Source organism: Sander vitreus, chromosome 4, assembly GCF_031162955.1.
Source record: "Sander vitreus isolate 19-12246 chromosome 4, sanVit1, whole genome shotgun sequence".
Classification (NCBI taxonomy): Eukaryota; Metazoa; Chordata; class Actinopteri; order Perciformes; family Percidae; genus Sander; species Sander vitreus.
This window is the reverse complement of record NC_135858.1, coordinates 22257700-22280819: the sequence shown is the minus strand read 5'-3', so window position 1 is coordinate 22280819 and position 23120 is coordinate 22257700. Positions and strand designations below refer to the sequence as shown.

Below are 23120 nucleotides of genomic sequence, written 5' to 3'. Positions count from 1 at the left end.
TCTTGGTGGTAGTTGTTTAGGGAGTGTTACTCATCCACTTTCCCTTCTCACTCTTCCCTAGCCTGTCTGGGGATGTAAACTGGCAGATTTCAGGTCCTGAAATCTTTTACAAGCCTGCTCCTCTAGCTCACTGTTTACTGCTGAATTTAAAAAATGTCACCATGGGTAAAAAGTGAAATATAATAAAAGAGAGGTGAGAAAAGTGTGAGGTGAGCAAGGAGGACAACTCTGTGAAGTGTGGAAACACATTAACAGTCCTCTACTGGAGCTTGAAGCAGCACATATAATACTGCTCTTCTATTTTAATTCAGCTTAATTAGAGAACTCAAGCATGGTATTAATATTCCAAATTAACTGCCGTTATTACACTTTAACGATCTAAGAATAGTCCCATCATATATAAAACGGTAAACCCCTAATTAGCCCGTCAGTATCTGTCATCAGCTTTAGATGATTCATGCCGAAGCTGTTACATAAGCATGGGAATTTCTCTTTTATTCAAATAACCATTTGGTTTCCACTCAAGACAGTTGAATCACTATAAAGAGGAAAATAAAATTGAGAAGAAGAAGAAGTAGGGAGTCGGGGCTCATTTTGGTCATTTGGCTGGAGAAAGTGATTTGATGCTAAGAACAGCATTATCACTAGGCAAACAAATCTCCTGCTTCACTGTGAACTGTTCCAGCTTCCTAAAATAGTAGCATCAGTTTGTGTTCTAGGCTTGGGTGGAAGGATGAAACATATTCAAATCAGCCTTCTCCAGATCCGCTTCTTACAATTCTGCAGGGATTGTTATTTTACAATGGAAACTAAGCCAGCTTTGACCCAGAAGACAGAATTAACCCCCAGGCATGATCAAACTCTGCATATCCATTAGAAGCATCCAGAAGGAGAATAACAGAAGAATACAAATAAAAAACACACACACAAGCTCTGGTATTCTGATAACAGTGTACCAAAGTGATGAGACCTGTTTCAAGGAATTGTCTTGTTACTCCGCCAGTGTGTTGATCGCTCGCTAATGCAGTATTTACATAATTACCCAATAGCCCATGCAGCATGGGGGACTGCATTGGAAGGAGTATAGAATAAAAGTCAGAGGAGGAGGTAGTGGAGGAGAAGAACGAAGACTGAGATGAAAGATCCCTGCATTTCATTAACTGATCAGAACTCACGTTGAAGAACACACAGCTCAAGCAAAAATAGCTTCAAAGGAGCTTTGAGGAGGAAAATAGACTAAAGGAGAACGTTATTTATAAAAGGCATGTGGCACATACTTTAGTGATGCACTGCTGGGTTCCCTTATTATTGGGAGCACACAGTTCACATTCGCTAATTCACCATTAATTGCACTGCACTGACGTGTCAGTCTCCGCAGCATTCAAGCTGCACTGCATTCTGCTGTCAGGAATTATCAACATTATTAACAACTCTTCCTGGATTATATTCTTCTTAATTACATTTTGGAAAAATCTATTTATATTATATATTATCTATGGTTTATCATGACAAACGTTAAAGGAAAAGCTTGACATTTTGGGAAGGATGCTTATTAGCTTTTCTGGTGAGAGTTAAATGAGAAGATTGAAAATAAAATAAAATAAAGAAAGAAAGATTACCCATATTCTCAGTAGACATCAGTGATTGTTTTTTGTGCTGCTGTTTATTTTGGCTCCATGCTCATATTGAACAATTTCCATTTGGCACCAGTTTTGGACCGAAGCAACGTGGAACCAAATCTTTTATGTATTACCAACATAATTTAATCTGTGAGGTCATATCCAATGATGGCACTTTTGCACTTGATGCTTAATGACATTACCATCCTCTTGAGAGGAGATTTTGTGACAGTGTTGTCACTATGACAAAACTGTCAAAGTATAATGTTGCAGAGTTTACTGCGGGAAAGGAAAACGTTTCAAGTACGCTGTACAAAAGACATGAAGCCACACACTAGGCTGTCAGAGGTCTTTGCGTCTAATTTCTGGTATGATTAAAAACATGGAGATGTTGTCAAATTTCTCATCAATTATTAACCAGAGTCTCAGAATAAATCTGAGGTGAGAAAATACCTATAGAGAAATGCGCCATTTTATATCTACAATGCCAAATTTGAATATGTGTTGTCAAATAATTTGCAGGGCCCCATGATCATATACACGTTTGCTGTCTGGTCCGACACACTCATAGTATATCCCTCCTGATCCCACCTCTCTTCCAAGCGACATCTCAACTGTTTCTATTTGAGAGTATTGTGAATGGCAGAAAATTTTGTGAAAATGATAAAACCTCATGATGACAGTAACAGAATTAGAGAGGGGATGTTTCTCACCAGGAGGAGCTCAATGGCCCCCAGGATGTACATCGCTCCAGCGAAGGTTGTCCCCAGATAGAAACAGATCCCCACTGCTCCCCCAAACTCAGGGCCCAGCGAGCGGGATATCATATAGTAGGAGCCTCCAGCTGCACACAAACACAACGATGTTAACAGAAAGGTTTGTATGTCGGTATGTATATGATTTAAATGCAATGAACATGAATTCTTTTAATGTGCAACTGTATAAATCACTCAATGTGCTTTTCATTTTAAGTAAAAGCTCAAGCACAACATTTGATTTATACATAAGTGAATTTCAATCAATTACATTTCCTCTGTCCATTATTTAAAACACACATAAACTACTTGAATTTAAGTTTGATATTTGAGTGCCACAGTTTTTGGGCTACAAAAAAATCATCATTAATGTTATTTGGCAATAATTCTTTTTTTTCTCCTTCATATTTTACTCTATAAAATGTAACCAGAGCCCAACATATTGTCAATTGTTGAATTTCTGCAACTACAAGCCAACCCCCCCCCCCCTCCCCCCCCAAAAAAATATTCAATTCATAACAGATGAAAGCAAGAAACTCCAAATTTGTGAAACTACAACAAGTAAATGTCTGCTATTTTTACTTGAAAAGAGATTCATTAATTGTAACACCTGTATTTGATTATATTGATTATAAGTGTTCGTGTAATTTTGCAACTTTGCTTTCTCATATTGTTTTTCAATAGTTGTCATTATGTTATGCTGTTTCTGTGACAAATCTTTTTTTAATCTTTGTGTTTTACCACAGTGCTGCTTCTATTTCCTAACAGTGTGCAAATAAATTAACTGAGCATAAATAAATAGACCTTAATCAGCACTTTGCAGCAGCATAAAGACTGGTACCAGTTATAACAGAGACAGTTATAATTGGCTTACAGTTTCACACTTCTCCACAAGCCTGTAATTTGCTCTGACCCCAGCTGTATGCACTTCAACTGGTAAGACGCAGGCCATCATTACTATGTAAACTTGCATTATAAAATAGAGCTATACTGTGTACATTAATGTGTCTGCATACAGATACAAACGCATACATTCACTTTTACATTTCAGGCATTTGGCTGAAGTTTTGTTTTGTGTAAACGATGTGTGATGACAAGTTAAAGTGCACAAGAACTCAGACTAAAGCTTTTAATGTTTCTGGGGATATCAAGCTGCGCTGGATGTAATGTGCCAAAAGCAATCAGTGAAAAGAGAATTTTAGAAGCGGGCAGACTCAAACAGTGATGACTGTGTGGTGCCAGCGTCTGCTCACCCACCTGGCACTACTCCATTGGTAGCGATGGCACTCATTGAGATGGCAGTCAGCATGGTCTGCACAGAGAGGGAGGGGAAATGACAGAGGAACATGAAATCATCATATTTACAAAATCCTGCATATAATGTGAATGTGAAGAGTTGATTGATCCATCTGTAAATGTAACAATGTTCATAATTAATATATCTTTACAATAAAAGGAAAACAAGGATTCAAAAAGAAAAAGAAAAAAACAAGACTAAGAGTCTACAGCCATGCTAGCAACTATGTTGTACTTTGGCATAGCGGTGCTTTGACCTAAATGCTAATGCCATGAAGCTAACATGCTCACAATGACAATGTTAACATGCTAGCAGGTAATAATGTTTACCAGGTTAGCACAAAGACTGGAAACAGCTAGCCTGGCCCTGTAGCATCTTAATTAAGCTTGTTAGCATGGTGGCTAATCAGCACTAAAGACAAAAGTATTGTACAAATTAATTTTGTGAGCTTGAGGAAAACTTAAAAGGATCATCAAAGTTAGTGCAATTCATCCTGAGGGGGGCATGAATGTCTAAACCAAATGTCATGGCAATCCATCCAATAGTTGTCCATTCAATATTTCAATAAAAAAACCACAAAGGTCAACCTCATGGGGGCGCTAGAGGAAAAAATCAGAGGATCACCAAAGTCATTAGGATTCATCATCTAGAAACCTTCAATGTCTGTACAATGTGCCAATCCACCCAATAGATGGAGAGACATTTCACTAAACAAGTAAAATCTTTGACCTGCTGGTGGTGCTAAAGGAAAGGTCAAGATCAATCCAATAGTTGTTGAGATACTTCAGTCTGTGGTGGACCGACCGACCACTTTTTTGTCAGATAAGCCTACCACTTTTAGAAGTTAACTTTCCACATTTTAATTCCCTCCCAGTGATGTTCATGATATCAGCGTCAGGCCTGTTGTATATAACATCAAAATACCCCGTGTTGGAGTTTACGTAAGGACCACCCCAATTTAAAGCAATGCTAAATGCTGAAGCTTGGTTGTTGATTAGATATATAATAATGCCACCGGGCCTGTCAACAACTGTCAGAGCCCATTCAGACAGCCAGTTACAACTCTAATGTAACTCCGGTGCTGGGAGAGAGGAGAAAAACACCGGAAGAAATGTAAGGGCATGCTAGGATGGATATCTGCCTGCAACACAAACAGCCTTTACTGCTCTGCAGAGGAAGAAAGAGATGCACGCAGCGAGTGGAAGAATGGGCCAGAAAAATACAAAATGACAAAGTGAGAAATAGAGAGATAGTGTGTGTGACAGTACAAAGACAGCATTAAGATTTCATCATTCTTTCAAATGCTATTGTTGAATTTCTGAGTGTCTTTTTACATTGCCTGCACATGAAAGAGAGTGACGGAGCATGAGGAGGAGATGTGAGAGCAGGCTGGTAAAAATCTGTGCCATCTCCTGAAACAGCTGCTATGTATACCTTTTCTCCTTTTTACTGTAATTATATTATTTGTCTAATTTTATTGTACCATTATTGTTGCATTTATTGTTTTAGTCATTGTTTCAATGTTTCAAAATACGACTTGTTATAGCCCACAGTCTCTGTATACAGCTGTTACTGATTCAGCTTCTAAAATATTATTTTTGGGGGCTTTTATGGCCTTTAATTGACAGGATAGTCTGAAAGAAAGGGGAGAGAGGGGGGATGACATGCAGCAAAGGGCCGTGGGCCGGATTCGTTCTGCTGCCGAGGACTAAGCCTACATGTGGCGCACACTCTACTGGGTGAGCTAGAGGTTGTCCCATTACTGATTGGGCTTCAACCCAGTTTATGAAAGCTTTCACATTTGCAAAAATGGTTGATGTATGTAGTCAGTGTGAGGTGGGTCTTTCCTGGGTACTATTCATCGTAACATATTTTACATTTACAGCAACGGGACAGAAAACAAAATGTTAACCATGATTAGTCTGACTTGCAGGATCTAGACTGTGCGTAAAAAGGCCTGCCGTATTTCAGATGGAATTCTCCTCCCCTTCCGCTTCCCTCCTGACACTATTTTGCAAGGGCACCGTCGCTGCATCCTGGGCTTAGCGTGATTCGATTGGTTTAAAGAAATACAAACAACCCAGAGCGTTTTTTTTTCCCCTTAGTGCGGAATTAGAGAGAGCTTATTAGAGAGCCTGAAGGATACATCCAGTGATTTTAAGATCCATCCAGTGATTTTACAGATATATTGTTATTGGCGTATACGTCAGCTCATAAGTAACCAGCAATTTCAGCACAGAAATAGGTTTGAGTTTGAACGTTTATTATAGTTAAAGATCCACTCCAGATGACTCATAAAAAATTCTCTGCCTGGAATAACACTTTTTGTCTGATATGGTTTTTTCACAAAAAAAAAAATTCAATTACCTTGGAAAAAATAAAATGCAAATATTCAGATTTCAAAAGTTTACCTGCTGGACACAGATGTCTCCTAGTTCACTGTATTCTCAGTGTTTGTGATCTGGAGGTTTCCACATCATTTCTTCTGTTATACGCATATTGGACCAATGACTAACTTCCGACTAGTTGTGATGTCACAAAAGCATACTCGTACATACTTGTACATGTCTTCAACATCACAAAATGATCACAGAGAAACTTTCCTACTTGAGCAGATGATAGGTGAAAGGGGGACTTTAAGTAAAGTATAATACAGAAGTTGTATTGACTCCATTTTCATGTATTTTTATTTATTTTTTTAGCTCAACTTCAATACTTTTATGTTCTGTTGTGAATGTTGTTTAAAGAAAGTTTTAGTTTCCAGTTTAGTTGACTGTAAGTTACATTTAGGTAATTTACAACATGCCAGTATATGTTACGTAATCACAATTTTCTTTAAACACCCAAATGTTTGATTTTAAAAAAACAACTATTGGCCGACAAATTGTTTAATAGTTTTTAAACTCTTAAATATCAATATCAGTATCGGCCTCAAAAATGTAGTATCACTATTCTGAATTCACTGGTTTAATGGGTTTCAGTGCTTTGTTTTTGAAAAGTACCTCACCCATAAATGTAAGAATACTACGACAATTATTACTATTATTATTAATAACAATGAATAATAACTATTTTTTCCTTGACAGTGTATAATATCATTCAGTGGTCATTGTTGTGGTGTTCTTGCACTGCAATTCCTGAAGATTTAATCACGACATTTCCTACATTATTAACGCTATTTTTTATTTAGGTAACTTAGACCAGCAAGACTGGGACTTAATAATGGAAGAAAAGTCTGGTGAGTACCAGCCGGTTATGTTGGACTATCATTACGTCCGTCTCTGTGAAGACTGTAATGTGGTTAGTGTCACCTGAGGGCCCGGTGGACTGACAATCAGGAGTGAAGAATGAGTGGGACTGGGCTCTGTTCCTCTCTCTAATCTGGTCATAATGAGGCCGAAAGCTCTTCTCCCACCACAGCAGATAAGACAGTAATTGTTTAAGTGTTTTATCTGATGTGGGCAACAGCCACGCAGAGGTAGTGCGTCGCATACTTGACTCATAGAATCACCACACAACTGTACACGACTGTACAGCCACCAATTGGAATGGAATTATTCGATTTAGACATACTAGTACAGTCAAATAGGGGCAGATGTACATTAGAGGTAATATTTGGCTCTGGATTAAATGTATTTCAGTAATGGTAAAAAGGCAATATGTTTTTTTTTCTCAATATATGGATATCGATAAAACCCCTGAACGGTGATTGTGCATCGAGTTTGGAGGGTGGTTTCTTGTTTCTTTTTTTTCTGCCTTTTCAAAATCCAAAACACAGGAGCAGAAGTGTAAGGAATGGATTAAACAGTGTGTCTATCTCCTCTAACATAAACTGCAAACATTAGCATACCTGGTTTACTACTGTAGTAGCAAACTCTTCCTCTAAAGTACGTCATAAGCTAACTACATTCTTTTGTGTGGTTGCTATAGTAAGCATTCAAACAAGGTTATGTCCCAACAATTTTTACATTTTTTCCTTATCATACTGTGCTGTGTGTAGAGCTCATTATCGTCACCCTGCATTACAAAAATAATGCCGCTTAATTTCAATGTCTTTTACATTGAGCACCAGCTGGTAAGGATGCTGACTTTTTGCCTGGCACACTCTTCAGCTTCAGTCTTTTAGTACAATAACTTATGTAGCCTTCAAGTGCACATTTAAGGCCTTTTCACAGGCTTCTAATTTCAAAATGAGTCAGCCGGTATAGTCTGCTAGAAATGAGAAACCTGCTTTTGTCCTACTCTGTGTGAAATTAAGGACACATTGTGTAAAAAAATCACATAGAATTTTGAGTGGTAAATCTGCCACTGTTATTATTGTAAACTCCACGTGTGTGTGAGAAACACTTGACAGGCATGAAAACAGTAACTAAAGGGGGTGGGGCTTAGCAAACTGTCCCTTGATCCCTTTCTTTAGATCAATTTGGATGGATTTCATCGTAATTGGCTCCAGACAGGATACAGTAGCAACTTTGACCTTTCAAAACTCACTTGTCTCTGGTGAGACCGATTATTTAACTTCTGTCCATTTCCTGATGGTCTGTCATTTTCTTGACATGCAGCTAGCAGATGAGCTTTTGTTTTTCAATTGAATTCTATTTCATCACTTTACCTTTACTGATAGAAGTGTCCTACTTTTATTCCACATGACCCCTCTGGGCGTCACTGCAGACAGGGACATTAATAAATGGCATCAATCAGCTGCTGTCACAAACACAGAGGATCGTTCTCTGACCGTCCTGCAAAGTTTGCACTGATCTCAGAAGGTCAGACTCTAATTTGCTGCAAATGTAAATGAACTCGACGCAAATGTGAATTAACTTGACGTGTAGATTAAATTCTCTAAAATTTAAGGCTAACATTTTTCAGCTTTTTGTCTCTTATTTTTTCCCTGGTCAGATGATGGATGGTCTATATCCTTGACGTTCCACTTCCGGTTTCTTTGTGTTGGAATTTTAAACTCCGGTGGATTTATGAGGACTATGGTTAACTGCTCCTCAGATCTCTGCATGGTCAATTGAAACAGCTAGCTAGACTATCTGTCAAATCTGAGCTTTCTCTCGCACAACTATTTTACAGTGGCTGCGTACGGAGCTTAGCGCCGCCCGTGACGATTGTGATTGTTTTTTCTCCCATCGCGGAATGCTATGTGGACTAGCCAGACCATCCTCCGCTCCGCAGCGTGTGGATGGTCTGGCAAAGTGAGACTAGATGATGCATGGCCAAAAATCCCAACTACTTTACCTGATGACCTCATGTCTGAATCAGCCCCTGATTGGTGGACTGGCACTGGAGGCAGCAGTGCTGTTGCAGTCTGCTGTAGTGAGCAGGACGTGCAGCATCTTTTTTCCCACTGACCCAGAGCCTGTGGCCTGTTTTATCGTCCCACTTTCAGGCAGTGCAGGTAATGTACAACTGTTATGGTTCGAGAGTTTCTTAGATAAAGAATATGCCCTACTCTGGTTTGCCAACACTATTTTCCTCTATGAAGCCTGGAGTCAGCGCCTGTATGTCCAAACTCAACATGCACCCACAAGCCCTCTGGCCTCCAAGCGTGCCAGTAGAAAACTTCAGTTTATGCCGCCTCGCCATCTGTCTTGTTCTCATGAGGTTCAACAGGAGACAGCCTACATATTAGACTAAAGGGACGATTTCCTTCTCAGGCAGTTTGAATGCTAGCGAAACTTGAATAATTGCTAAGCTGCCATGATTACGTCTGAGCCCGAGGAATGTATTTGGCGAAGAAGCTGATTTTCATTTGTAAGAAAAGCCTGCTGATATACCGTAACGCTGACTGCAAAGGACACTTTAGGTCTCTTTCTTCCCAAAGCTACAGTCAAACTCTGATTTGGCCTTTTGTCGACCCCAAACTTGAGCGGAAATTGGTTTTGACAGGAACAGAGTTTTGCACTGCCCTGAGAGCGTGCTTCATTAGCATGCTTCATTACACAAATGCACAATAGTTTTGTCAAGTACAACTTCATCCATTCACATACAATGGTACAGTAGAAGTCTATTTTCAGTGAGCTGTTTATAACTTGAAATCCCTGTGGACGGTATTGCAGAAGGCAACAGTGTCAGGTGAAGGAGATGAAGGTGAGTTTTTACTTTCAGACTGACATCAATGGATGGAAACTGAGCACAAGAGGACGAGATGCAGCTGTGTGAGAGAGGTGGAGGAGAGTGGAAATAATGAGACAGTAAAATGAAAAAAGGATAGGAGAAATTGAGATGAGAGCAAAAAATTTAAGAAATGAAGGGAGAATAGCATCCTTAGCATTTAAATGAGTCAGGACACAGAGGGCAGACCACCCTTCCCCTCGCAGCATTTGGATTCGAGACGTGCAAGTAATGAGGAAGGGCAAACAACAGATGACTTTCCATCTAGAATATTAAACCTCATTTTATCTTGGTGTCAAGCCTGCATTCATTATCTGGGCTAAAAATACACACATAGAGCTCTATGTTTGCATACATGGGCTCGGAGATATACTGACTTTTAAAATGGTTGTGTGTATAATTTTATAGTTAATGGTATATAATGTGTCAGCTGTTCCACATGGAGGCACATTCCTTATTTTATGACTCCCAGAACGTGCGCGGTGGTCGACGGCTCGTTAAAATGTTCTGTCAAAATGTTGCGTGGCGCAAGAATAACGATGTAAGTGTTCGACAGTTACAGATATGTGCTGCTGTGATCGAACATATAATGAAAAGTGCTCCGTCAGTGATATCCCATCATGCATTCATGAGAATAAAACATGGGGTCATGTTGTATATAATCCAGCTTCACAGCATGCGTGATTCCTCCCCACTTCAAGTTCTCTGGATTTCACTAAGGTGGGGATCGCTGCATACATGTATGTACACACACACACACACACACACACACACACACACACACACACACACACACACACACACACACACACACAACCCTGGAGGGCTGGGTGGTTATGTGTTATGTAAGGAGCTCAGGAGGAGAGAGGTTTCTCACACACCGTTCACACTCAGGCTTATCGCCCCAGGGCTGTGCAATGAACTTGGTGTGACTGAAAAGAAATAAGTGTGTGTGTGAAAAAGATAGAAATAGTGAGAGAAATTGAGAGAGAAAAGGAGGAACAGAATGTATGTTAAAGAGGTCAGTTTTTTGCCAGTATATGACGTGTGCAAGGCAAGCATGAGGCATTTAGTATAGCACAGTATCTGCGTTTGTGTGTGTTTGCATGTGTGAGTCTCTGAACTAGCTTTGATCTTAGAGCATTTTTACTTGCATTGCACAATTTCTGACTCTGATGTTCAGTATAACACTGAGCACCATATTTTTTTCCAGAAGCTTCCACAGAATATTCTCACATTCACCAATGAAACATTTAAAAGTGATATACTGTCCAGTGCAAGTACATTCAAAATCAGTTTGTACACCTAATAAGCAGCCATTTTACATTTTTTGGTTATTTTTTTATATCTAGCCTATATTTTAGAGGAAATGATAAACATATTTCCACAACAATTACATGTTATATCAGTTTTTAAATGAGTACAACCATAAAGCAAAAGAAAAAAGAAAAAAAGATACTGCTTTCTCCCAGTATGCGGTTTTAAAGCCCTCTCTACACTGTCACAGAGAAACATGATTGGGAAGCATATTGCCTGTGTGTCTGTGCAGGCAACTTTGCTATGGTTGGGATTTGAGGGGGCTGTTCTATAAATACACTCTGTGCTAGAGGAGAATCTAGGCTGCACAAACACACAGACATGCCAACATACAGTCCTGTCACAATGCACACTCCAAACCAAACGACTTTTTTTTACAGATTATATGCGCAGCGTCTATAATAATACAACTAGAGCGATGAAAGTGTGGCATCGTCCTTCTTTTTGCATTTCTCAAAGGGAACCTTGTTTGGTAGAATGTGTTTGAAGATAGCCTTCATAGCTACTGTCATGTGACAGTGGCAGTTACAGCAATATTATACTCCACCAATGAGCAGTGTGATCAAACGGGCTAAATTAAGATACAATTTAAAACTTCCTCCCTTGAACTGCTGCTTTAATAAGGCTTTGTTGGGTTTGAAGCAGGGCCAATATTTCCACTTTAGCAAGTTAAAATAGTAATTATTTCCCAAAGGCAATAAAACTCAGTATGTTATTGTGTACGCCAAGAGGCTACAGTGCTACTCACATGTTTGTCAACCTGCCAGACAGTGACTAAGGACATTATGTATAAATCTATGTGCAGAATGAACGGTAGAAAACAGGATGACTGGTGCTGTACTTCAGAGTTGTGATTCACTTATTAGCATATGAGCATTTGAGAAGATGTTAAATTGCATGTTTTCACATTATATGTGTGTATGTATGGATGTTTCAAATGTGATATTTGAGTTATATATATATACTATATGTGTGTGGGTGAGTTTGAGGTTTTATTTCTTTTTTTATTTTAAAGGATAAGTCAGATTCTATCAAAAGACCAAAACCAACAATGAATTGAACATTCTAACAAGTATAAGTATTGCTATAGACATTAAAAACACATCACTGAGCCACACTCTTACTCTGATTGACGTGTTCCTTCATTATCATGAAAATGGGGCGGGCACTGAAGTTTATTTTGAGTCGATCCCACATACACCATTCTGCTGTTGTAAATATTCGCTAGCAGCTGAATGTAGTCCCAAACAAATGCACAATTTACTCGTGTTGAGTCGGTTTTGCTGAAAACAATAATGCCCAGCTGAAATTACTCAGCCTGTTCTTTAAATTTCTTTTTATTAAAGTACATAATTGGGACCACTTTTTCAAAATTTAGGTCTTTAGTGGGAGTGGAAAAGCAATGGGTCAATATAAATTCTAATCTAACAAAGACCTTTCCTACTGAGCAGACTAATGTTAAGCGTCTGCATTTAGAGAATGTATGACGCCTTGCACTGGTCTGTAGGGCAGTTAAATCTCAGCTTCAGACAGGAAGAACCTGGACAAAATCATTAGGGAGGCAAGCTTTGTGCTATGGTGTTTTTTGGACTCCACAGAGGAGGTAGAAGAGAAATATATTTATACTGACCATTTCATGATATAGCAAGGTGTTTTGTTAAACAATTATGCGTTTGTTTATGGATACAATAACCATATGGTAATGTATGTTTCTGGCTAATCCAGTGAATTAAATACCTGACAAATCAAGGTACTTCATCACATTCATGCAAAAGTCATATACAAATGCTGCATTGCCCACAATGGCCTCAACCAGCCACAGATACAATATTAAAGTAGACAAATTGATAAGATATAATAGTGCATCTATAATACATCTGATACCTTTTACTAATGCACAGCTCATTACCTGTACACAATCTGCTGCCATGCATGCTATAATATGCTGTTCTTCAGTTTGAGGTCACTCTTTAATGACAATTTTAAATGTGTGAACTTCAGATTTCAGTATAAACCAGGTCAACCCCCAACACACCTCTCCCCCCCGAGTGTGCTGCAACAGAAGGGCTAAAATCAAAGTAGGTAACACTCACTGTGGTACAGCACATGAAGACTATGAAGAAAGTCCCAATGACACCTCCGATTCCCACCAACCAGGTCATCCTGAGGAAGAGGATCACGCCGAAGATGTTCTGGATGCACGGCAGGTAGACGCCCATCAGAGTGCCGAGCGCGGGGGCCTGAAGTAGGACGAGAGAGGAAGTTATTGTAATACAAACTCTAACTTGTCATTGACCAATGAAGTTAATGCATACGCCTTATTTGGAACATAATTGATAAGTGGTCATTTCCCAAACAGGATTCATCAGTTGGTCTGCACTGTGACACAATTTTGATGATGAAGATTAAGCTCCAGTAACACTTTATATGGCAGTGTATAGTATAATTTTGAATCTCAGACTACAGAAGGTGAATGTTTAGCTACCGTAAGTATCTCTTCCTTATTTGCAATAAGTCTGACACACCAGATGTGCAGGACCCACTGAATGACTCCTGCTTCACTTTGGGTGTCTGTGTGAATGATTGAAAGTCAACATAGCAGCCGTGCATGCTGGGACACAGTGTGCAAATTAGTCTTGGTGTCTTTTTTGTCCGAGGGTCACGTGCAAAAGAAAACACACTACAGATGGTCATACTGCCATTAAGGCAAACAGAAATTTACTTGTAGGACAGATTATTACTTTCAAAGGCACACTTTGTAATTCTAATATGGTGCTTTAGGTTGAAATAGCTGCTGTTGCGACATAACTGTCTCTGTTTATTTTTATTTATTGTTGATGTGTTTTCCATTATGCCAATGTTAACAAACTCTTTCTTTCTTTTACTCTTCCTTGTAACTGTTGCAGCTTAACATGCATTTTAAATTGTAATGTTTGCTAGTTATTTAAGTATTTAAAAAGTTAACAGGCTCAATTCATCCGCCCAATTGCACCTTTTAGTTGTTTTTTTATTTAAGGATTTCCCACATTGCTTTCCGTGAAACCTTTGTTGATTTCCAATTCCAGTACAATAATTACTTTGAGTCTAAGAAACAAAGAAAACTTGGAGATCAGGAGGCAGCCAGGGGACCAATAGGTTCAATGGATGGATGGATTATTATTTTACTTCTTTACAGGCTCCTTTATTGCAGTGGATTAGTTCTGGTTGGTTTTGCTGCAGTGCTGTCCCTGGTGTGGATCAGTGGACAAAGAGAGAGCTGCTCTGTACGTCCTCATACAGCACGGAAATCAGTTTCAAGGTTGTTCCATTGAAGGCAGTTACACACAGAGACTGAAGATGTATTTTGTTGTACGTCAGATTGATAAATAGATTTCTTTTCCTGAAGGTTTTTAGGATGTTCTTAATGTGTGTGTGTGTGTGTGTGTGTGTGTGTGTGTGTGTGTGTGTGTGTGTGTGTGTGTGTGTGTGTATACCTATTTTTTTGTGTATGAATGTGTCCTGTGTGTGTTTGTATGTGTGTGTGTGTGTGTCTGCACCAACATGATGGCATATATTAAATCTGAAGGACACGTCAGCTGACCCTGTACATAATAGAGAAATATTAATTTCCTGCTCAAGGACAGCTTGGCCAATGATAGCTAATTATGCCGATATCCAGCCATGACCTATTTTACCAAGTGGGAGCGCAGACCTTAACTGTCACAACAATACATCGTGAATAACACATGGACGAACATTCTCTGCTGCATCTCTATGCTCGAATGCAGACAAACAGGATGGGAATGGGTCTGATTAGCTGTAGTTCATGTCAGTAAAGATACAGATAAGGATTTGTCACAAAAAAGGTGCATATTCCTCAGATTGAAAGCAAAATGGGTGATAATAATTCATCTCACACTTGAAGGTTTAGTGAATCTGTGTTATTTACTAATTGTTATTGTTTGCTAGATTATTTTAGTTCTGTCTACAAAATAATATTTTTTAGAATGGGATCATACATACTGTTGAACTACTAAATAATACATATTTACAATACATTTTGAGATTTAGTTGTGTCTTTAAATGGATTCATTACAAATCCAACATACACAAACTTCAAATAAATGGGTTAAAAAAAACCCTGAGGTGCTATTCCTATATCAAATAACTTTTCACCGAACAGAAATACATGATGTTATTGATGAAAAACATCCCAAAACAGGCCCAGCCAGTCCTATCCTAATTTAGAGCCAGCAATTTAAGTAACAACAGCAGCAGCAGCAGTTTACAACTATGTATATGAGCTAAATGTGCCGTATAAGCAAGAAAGTAATAGCTGCTTTTCTTTTTCCGTGGCACTGTATGTGCCTGTTTTGGGTTTTAAATCTGTTTTGCTGTTATATCGCGGCAATTTTGAGATATATTAGTAACATTTTCAAAGTTTGTTCACAAGAGAGCACTGACAAGTTTTTGTTGTCCTGCTTGTGGTCACAATTCTTTAACAACCACATTAAAAAGGTCTTATGTTTTTATTATGCGTTCATGTGAAAAAAGACAATTGAACAATATTTCATTTAACTCTCAAAACGACATCGACATCGATCTCAAAGCCCAGTATCAGTCAGGCTGTAATCTTTTATCTTCTGTCTTCAGCTCCAACATTGCAAAAGTTTTTTGAACACTGCTTTGTTGTCAGTGATGGCCACTAATATATTTCTTCAAAAGTTGTTGATGTGCTGTAACAGGATGTACACTACAAGATGGAGGATTAAAAAAAAAAACAGTCCTGCACTGGGAAGAGATGGCAGATATGCTGAATTCATAAACCAGACTTTTAATCAAATCATGTGATTTGTTTGGAGAGTCAAGTCCAAACAGGTCTTGCAAATATAATTATCTTTTTAATTTCCTTCAGATAAACAACAAAGCAAGAGCTCACACTCGGAACTGTAATTGGCAAGCTTATCACACAGGAAACCCTTGATCTGGTTGTGAAGAAACGCAAAAAACATGTTGAATCTCATCATATCATATCACACATCATATGTCCTTTCACAACATATCTTATATCATATGTGTTATGTGCATCACATATTGTTTCCCACCATTATGTGACTGTCCATTAACCCAATGTGACATACAGTCAGTGGTGGAAGAAGTACTCCGATCATTTACTGAAATAAAAGTAGCAATACCACAGTGTAGAAATACTATGTTACAAGTAAAAGGGCTTTTAGTTTTTTTTTGCTATTGGCATAATATATACTCAAAGTACCAGTCCAGTATCAGTCGTAGCGGCAGTGCAGTGAAGGGTCCCCGGTTTAAGTCCTGCACTGACCAAAGTAGAGTGTGGACTGGTAGCTGGGGAGGTGCCAGTTCCCCTTTAAGGCACTGCCGAGATGCCCCTGTGCAAGGCACCGAACCCCCAACTGCTTGGAGCACTGACTATTACTACATTTACACTGCTAGGTTTTAGTTTTTAAGCGGCATTTTGAGCCACAACATAAACCCTGTGCATACAAAAACTATTCTCCGTTTAAACTAACACGCCCAAACCGCATAACTCATGACCATTCACGTATACTGGGCATGCGTGTGTGGATGTAAACAGGAAGCAGCATGTTAACTCCACCTGGTTGGTGCTGCCATAGTAGGGGCTTTTCGTTGCAGAAGAGACTAGAGGAAAAGCAGCAATGGTGAAAAATAAGACGAGAGATTTCTTCTTCTTTGTATTGACCAACAACGAGGTGGAACTGTTACTGAAAGTAACACGTGACTACAAGGCGACAAAGGTGGCAGAAAACACAGACTGGAAGTCTGTCTGACTCTCATCTGCTGTTCAAAAGCATGGATGTAAGTTGAAAATACAGAAATACTTTGGAAAAAGAGCAACAATGGTAAAAAGTAAGACCAGGGATTTATTAGCTTGAACTGATGATGAGGTGGAAACGTTACTGAAAGGTAAATGTTACTGAAAGGTAAATGTTAATGAAAGGTAAATGTTAATGAAAGGTAAGTGTTACAAGAGTAGCGTAAGTTAGATTGAGAAAGGCAGGTGCGTTGAGTAGGGGACGTCAGTGATTGTGTGGCTGTGAGGGGAAAAGAGATGCAAAGTGAATTAACAGTGAACAATAAAATACTGCAGCTTTTCCACCAGGTCTGGAAGCCCGAAACACCAGAGATTTCAAACTTATCATATTGTGCACCAGAATGAAACACTGTGATAAAAAAGAAACCATATTATATTATCCTCATTTTAGTATCTAAACAAGCTATGCACTGTTCAACAAACTACTGTTGAGACACACACATGAAAACATTCCCTCCACCTTCTCATAACATTATTACATGACGAGTAGTGGAAACTGTCGAGAGCGAAAGAAAGTACTGCACAGTGTACTGTATTACTTAAAGGTGCCCTGTGGAGTTTTTATGTAAAGAAAGTTTCTGTTTACATTCACCATGTATAACCATGCATGTGTGAGACCTCATATCAGGGATGGAAATTAGCACCCGCCACCTGCCAAATGAGGGTGATTTTGTGCAGTGGCGGGTGAATTTGCTTAACCTATCAGCCATGGTGGCGGGTAAATAAATGCAGCATACCAGTGTTTCAGCTATAAATATTTATTATCTGCGGTCCGCCATTACTAAATTGTCATGAAGTCGTAATTAAACGACTCTGCCATGAAAACCGCGGGTAATATGACAGCTACAGTAGCTTGGAAATTAGTAAATTCAGTGTTCAGTGTCCAGAACCGAGGTGAGACGAGAAGCTAAGGTAAGGTAACACTGCGGCCCCTCTGACTCCCCACTGCAGGAGACGTTGTATTCCCCCGACACGCTGTATTAACGTTACTGTTTAAAATGTTTATCAGATTTACGTAGTGGGGATGCATACCACTCAAAACCAACATCAAATCATAGTAATGTTCCATCAGCATTTTGTTTTATTTCTAAACTGTTAAACTGTTAAATCACCTGTTTCACGTAACATTGTTTCTAAGGTATGGTCTATGTGCTGGAGCGGTGTTTAGCTAGCAAATAAGCCCACTGACGGCAATGTTATTGTTCATATTTTGGCACAATGTTAAGTAATGACAGTAGTAGTGGTCATAGTGAGTTAAAATGTGGTGTAAAATCTGTAACGTTAAAGCTGAACAGACTCACAGTGGTAAAACAGATATTATTCTGATCCAAAGACTGTAAATCCTAGTGGAAACACTGTATGCGTGTGCTAAGAGAGAAAGAGAATGTTAGTATTTTCCTTAAGACCTTATGAAATAAACATGATTGAGTATTATAGATCTTGTATTATTTTTTACATGCAGTTATACAATTGCCGGTTAAAAAAAGAATGTGGCTGGTTAAAATGTTGAGTGGCTGGTAGATTTTGAAATCCACCTGCCACAGTGGCAGGTGAACAAAAAAGTTAATTTCCATCCCTACCTCGTATGCATGTACGAGGTAAAATACAACTGGGACTCACACAGAAAAACATTCCTTCATAGTGCTACTTATGGTCAAAAACTCCACAGGGAACCTTTAACAAGAAACTGAGCTTTGATGTGAATGCTGAGACGGTATGCAAGAAACGGTAACGAAGACTATATTTTCTGTATAGTTTGAATGTTTTCAGTGTTGACTGAAAGGTGATAGGTGTTATTTTACAGATCCATCATAGAATCAGCTCTGACCTTCTCAGTTATTTGTTGGTACGCCAATTTGAATGTGGGAAACGATGATTGACTGGGCAACATTGTCAAGGTGGAGAGAAAAATCATTGGTGAGCAGCAGCGTTCTTTGTCAGACATTTTTTTGTTGAAACGCTAAATCCATCTTCTCAAAACCAGAACATCTTTTAAAGGAATTAGACATCCTCCCCTTTAAGACGCAATGTTTCCTTGGTTTCACAGACAGTAGCTATGTTTCCATCCACACGTTTTTATCCGAATTAAGTGATATCGAATGAAAAATGCCTTATGGAAACAGTGAAATTTGACTGAATTTCATGAATATCGACTCAAAGGAAATATGTTCGGTCTCATCGGATTTTATCTTGATCGATATACGGCTTATGCGATAAACGCTGATGGAAACGTTATTTGCCGAATAAATAATGAATTGCAATTAAGTTTTAGGTCATTTTATGGTTGCAACCCGCCACAAAACGAAGAAGAAGAAGTTTTAGTTCATTTCCGCCCAGTATTTCCGCTCTGTTTGCACACATGGCGGGTGTCAACAAAGACAGACGGAAGTAGACGAACGAGGAGACGAGAGACTTTTTGAATTTAATTTATGAGCAAAATATAACGCTGTCGTTCCCACACCACAGGCCGCCTCCGTTGTCGTTGGGCATTTACGTGCATCTGCATCATCATAGCAATGTGTTGATAGCATCGTTGTTTTCTTATTATAGCTTGATATGTATCAGCTGGCACATAAGCACTATTACAACTTGTGCAATATTGATCATTTGTTGGTAGATGGCGCGATCCATTTTGTCTGGCAAAACTTTGTTCGCAAATGTCAGCTTGAATGTTGTGTGATTCAGAGCGAAAATGAATGGAAACACCATTAAAATGTCTCAAATCAATTCGATATACCAATTTGACCGCGAAACAGCATGTGACATCATTACGCACAGGTTTTTATTCGCTTTAAAGCCGTCGGATGGAAACACACTTTCACCAGCTTTTTTCGCATGAGTTTTTTTTACCGAACTTTTTTTTACCGAACTTGGAAACTAAGTTAGTATAATATGTATTGTATGTATGTAATATGTATGTATAATAATTTGATATTATCCCTATTATTATTGTTGCACTTTACTCTTATAACATGCCATTTGATATCTATAATTGTCTCATTGTGTTTTTGTGTTTATGATGCTTTACAGCAACAATAATTTCCTTGTGCAACAATAAAGATCTGAAATGTTCTGTGTTGCTATTATTCTGTAGATGTCTTCAATGTTATATTCAGCTACACATTTCTTGCATTTGTCAGGTGTGTATGTATAGTTCTTTCTCTGTAGAGCCAAAATGTTACCTACAACCTTGCCTCTTCTACAACCTAATCCTTGCAGCAGGGAATCTCTGAACCTTCAGCCTCATTGTGCTTTAATCAAAGAGCCACATCATGGCCTCCACAGGTTGCTGTAGGGAACAGCGGAGAGCAAACCTCGTCCATCTCTGTCATCTCCCCCACTATATGATAATGAGTCGCACAGTTTGTCTGTTGTCTAAGCTAATGCAAATAAGATTGTGACTCACTGTGAGTGTGCCCTTCAGTGTGACGGGTAGAGGATTTTTCATCATCTGCTTGTCGAGAGTCTTAAAGTTTTTCTTTTTGTTTATGAATACTGAAATCCTGAATGGGCGTCAACCGATAAAACTACATTTGTATTATATAAGCAATGTGTACATTTAGTGGAATAGTTGGCTCTCTGTGCACCAATGGTACCATGTGAAGACGCCGTTTAGGCTGCTGGTCCAGTATCACTGTCTAATATTTCCTGCATTAATACAAAACCCACAAGAAGACATATTTCAAACATTCAGTCAGAAAGACAGGACATATGTTAACACATGCTTACAGTTAATAATTACAAAGACATTTTTTTGTTTTTGTTTTAAACAATCACAAACTATTAGGATAAAAAAAGACAAAATGTATAATTTCCAAACACACTTTTATTTTATTTTCATGACTCTCCCGCCCAGTAGCAGTGTAATTAAATAGACTGAGTTTCTTCAGGGACTTCATGTGTAATGTACATTAGCAGTCAGGTATTGCAGGAAGAAAGGTAACCCTGCCATCAGCACTTTGTTGTTAGACCCAGAACTGCTGCTGCTGCAAAAAGTGGTCTGAGGTCAGTTTGTAATAACAGGTAAGTTATTAGAAGGGAAACCTGTGAACATTTACATACAACAGCAGACACAACGCCCTGAAGAGGATGAAGGCTCTGTAAGTCCTTTCAAGGTGGCTGATTCGAATAAAAAAAAATATCAATCAAGCAGACCTTGTATGTTGGCCCGCTGTATGAGTGTCTGCGGCAGCTGAGTGATAAATTATAATCCCCATTGAACAATGGGCAGGCTTTGAAAAACAGTGTGTGACTGCTAGAAATCCTTGGTGTTACATAAGATGTACAGACACAGATAATAGAAACTGAGAGGGCTTACACTGAGTCTGAGAACCTGAACATGATAAAACACCTCTGTGGGTTTGGTACACAAAACAAAAAAATCGGGTGAACTAATGGATGCTTCTAATGACTTTATATTGCGAAATCTCCTGAAACAGATGAAACGCTTGTGTATGCATTGGGGGGGCTGGACGTTTATTGAATGTGCCGCTTTTCTATTTTCATTCAATTGGTGTTTCATTTGTGGATGGGGATTGCAGTCCTGACCTGCGTCTGCTCTGATAGATGCATACACACAGGCACGCACGCACGCACGCACGCACGCACGCACGCACGCACACACACACACACACACACACACACACACTAATGGGCTTGGAGCCAGCAGAGTGATGATTTCCCCAGAGAGCAGGCCACCGCAAGCAAAGGCAGCACTGACTGCTGCAGAGCCACAGGTTGGCCAGTGTGGCACCACTGAACTAGGAAGGAACAGCTGCCCACCGACCCCCCTGGGAAGTGTAGTGAACCCACCGAATAGATGGCTCAGGTGTGTTAGACACACAACAGGACCTTTCAATACATCTGCCGTGACACGTACTTCAGATCCAATGCATCCTGCTGCCCTACCACTTACCACTAGCCTCTCACCAGGCTGGACCTCTCTCTCTCTCTCTCTCTCTCTCTCTCTCTCTCTCTCTCTCTCTCTGCTTCTCTCCAGTCTCCATCAGGAGCACTTTATTCACATGATCCACTGAGCAATAACCAAACACAATGTTATTGCATTCTTCATTCTGACGCTGCCTTTATCAGTAAAACAACAGCACTGACTATTTGTTTAATTTTTTTTTTAATCCACACGCGACAACTTGCGGTTGTGAGAGTAATTACTGTCCTCTCAAAGTAGCAAATGTGACTTTGTTGTAATGTCGCAGCACCTATTAGGAAGGAGGTTGTGGCTGACATAAGGTAAGGTTAGAGAAAGATTGTGTTAATGGTAAATATGATAAGAAGATAATAAAAATGATGGCTTTGCAATTTCAAATTGCAAACTGCATTGAGCTTAGACTGGTGAATCTGAAATATAACTTCTTGTCCAATGTTTTTAAAAGTCTTGCTTTCTACAATATATGTGTGCATGGAAACCACAGTGTAGGTAATTTTAGGTAAAGATCGTGGTTATGCTAAATAAATTATGGTCTGGTTAAGGCCTTTATACACTGGAAACATTTCTTTTGTGCAATCATTTGCACGTCAATATATTTATATTATTTATATTATTAATATATTATATCGTTGTTTTTGTCATGAGTACTTTCACACAGAATGGGAATATTACTTGGCAATATACAAACGTAATTTATGTAATTTATAATGTAATTTATATGTTACATATGCTACACTCTATATAGTCTATGGCTACTCTGCGTAACTGTTTCCCAGAGACCTCATGCCCCCACAGCCTTATTTTGCCCCTCCTATAGAAATCTCCTGAATTGATGAGGCTAACAAAGGGAGGACCTTCTCTCTACTCGACGTCAGAGTTTGGAGACGAGAAGAGTTAAAAAGGGAAGGTGAAAGCAAATTCACATCCTTGGTTAGCTGCAGGGGAAGGAAAATGAAAGAGGGCCGAGGAGAAGGGGAGGAAAGTGGGGAGACTACATACATCTGAAAGGAGTTTCAGGAGATAAAAGTAAACTTCTAGCCCCCTGGGCTCTGGGACACCCTGCCAACCTGCTTAGGCTGGCAAAACCAGTGTCGGCTTTTACTGTAAATCACTTCTTACAGGAATTCTTCTATGCTCGGCAGCTGTACCAAAATCTACTGAACGTGGTTGAATGTTTAATAATCCCTTATTGGAGCTGCACCTGACTTTGTAGGCCAGC

At 39.1% G+C, this 23120-nt stretch overlaps 1 protein-coding gene across 4 annotated transcripts in view; it reads right to left on the bottom strand.

The window, feature by feature from the left end:
- slc12a5a (solute carrier family 12 member 5a) overlaps positions 1-23120 on the bottom strand; it is a 180601-nt gene that overhangs the window by 17580 nt on the left and 139901 nt on the right. For all 4 annotated transcript variants that reach the window (XM_078249033.1, XM_078249032.1, XM_078249034.1 and 1 more), the window contains 3 exons: positions 13202-13348; positions 3632-3686; positions 2333-2463 (listed from right to left, as the gene is read on the bottom strand). In XM_078249033.1, the coding sequence (XP_078105159.1) occupies positions 2333-2463; positions 3632-3686; positions 13202-13348 (333 nt within the window). The remainder of the gene's footprint in view (positions 1-2332; positions 2464-3631; positions 3687-13201; positions 13349-23120) is intronic.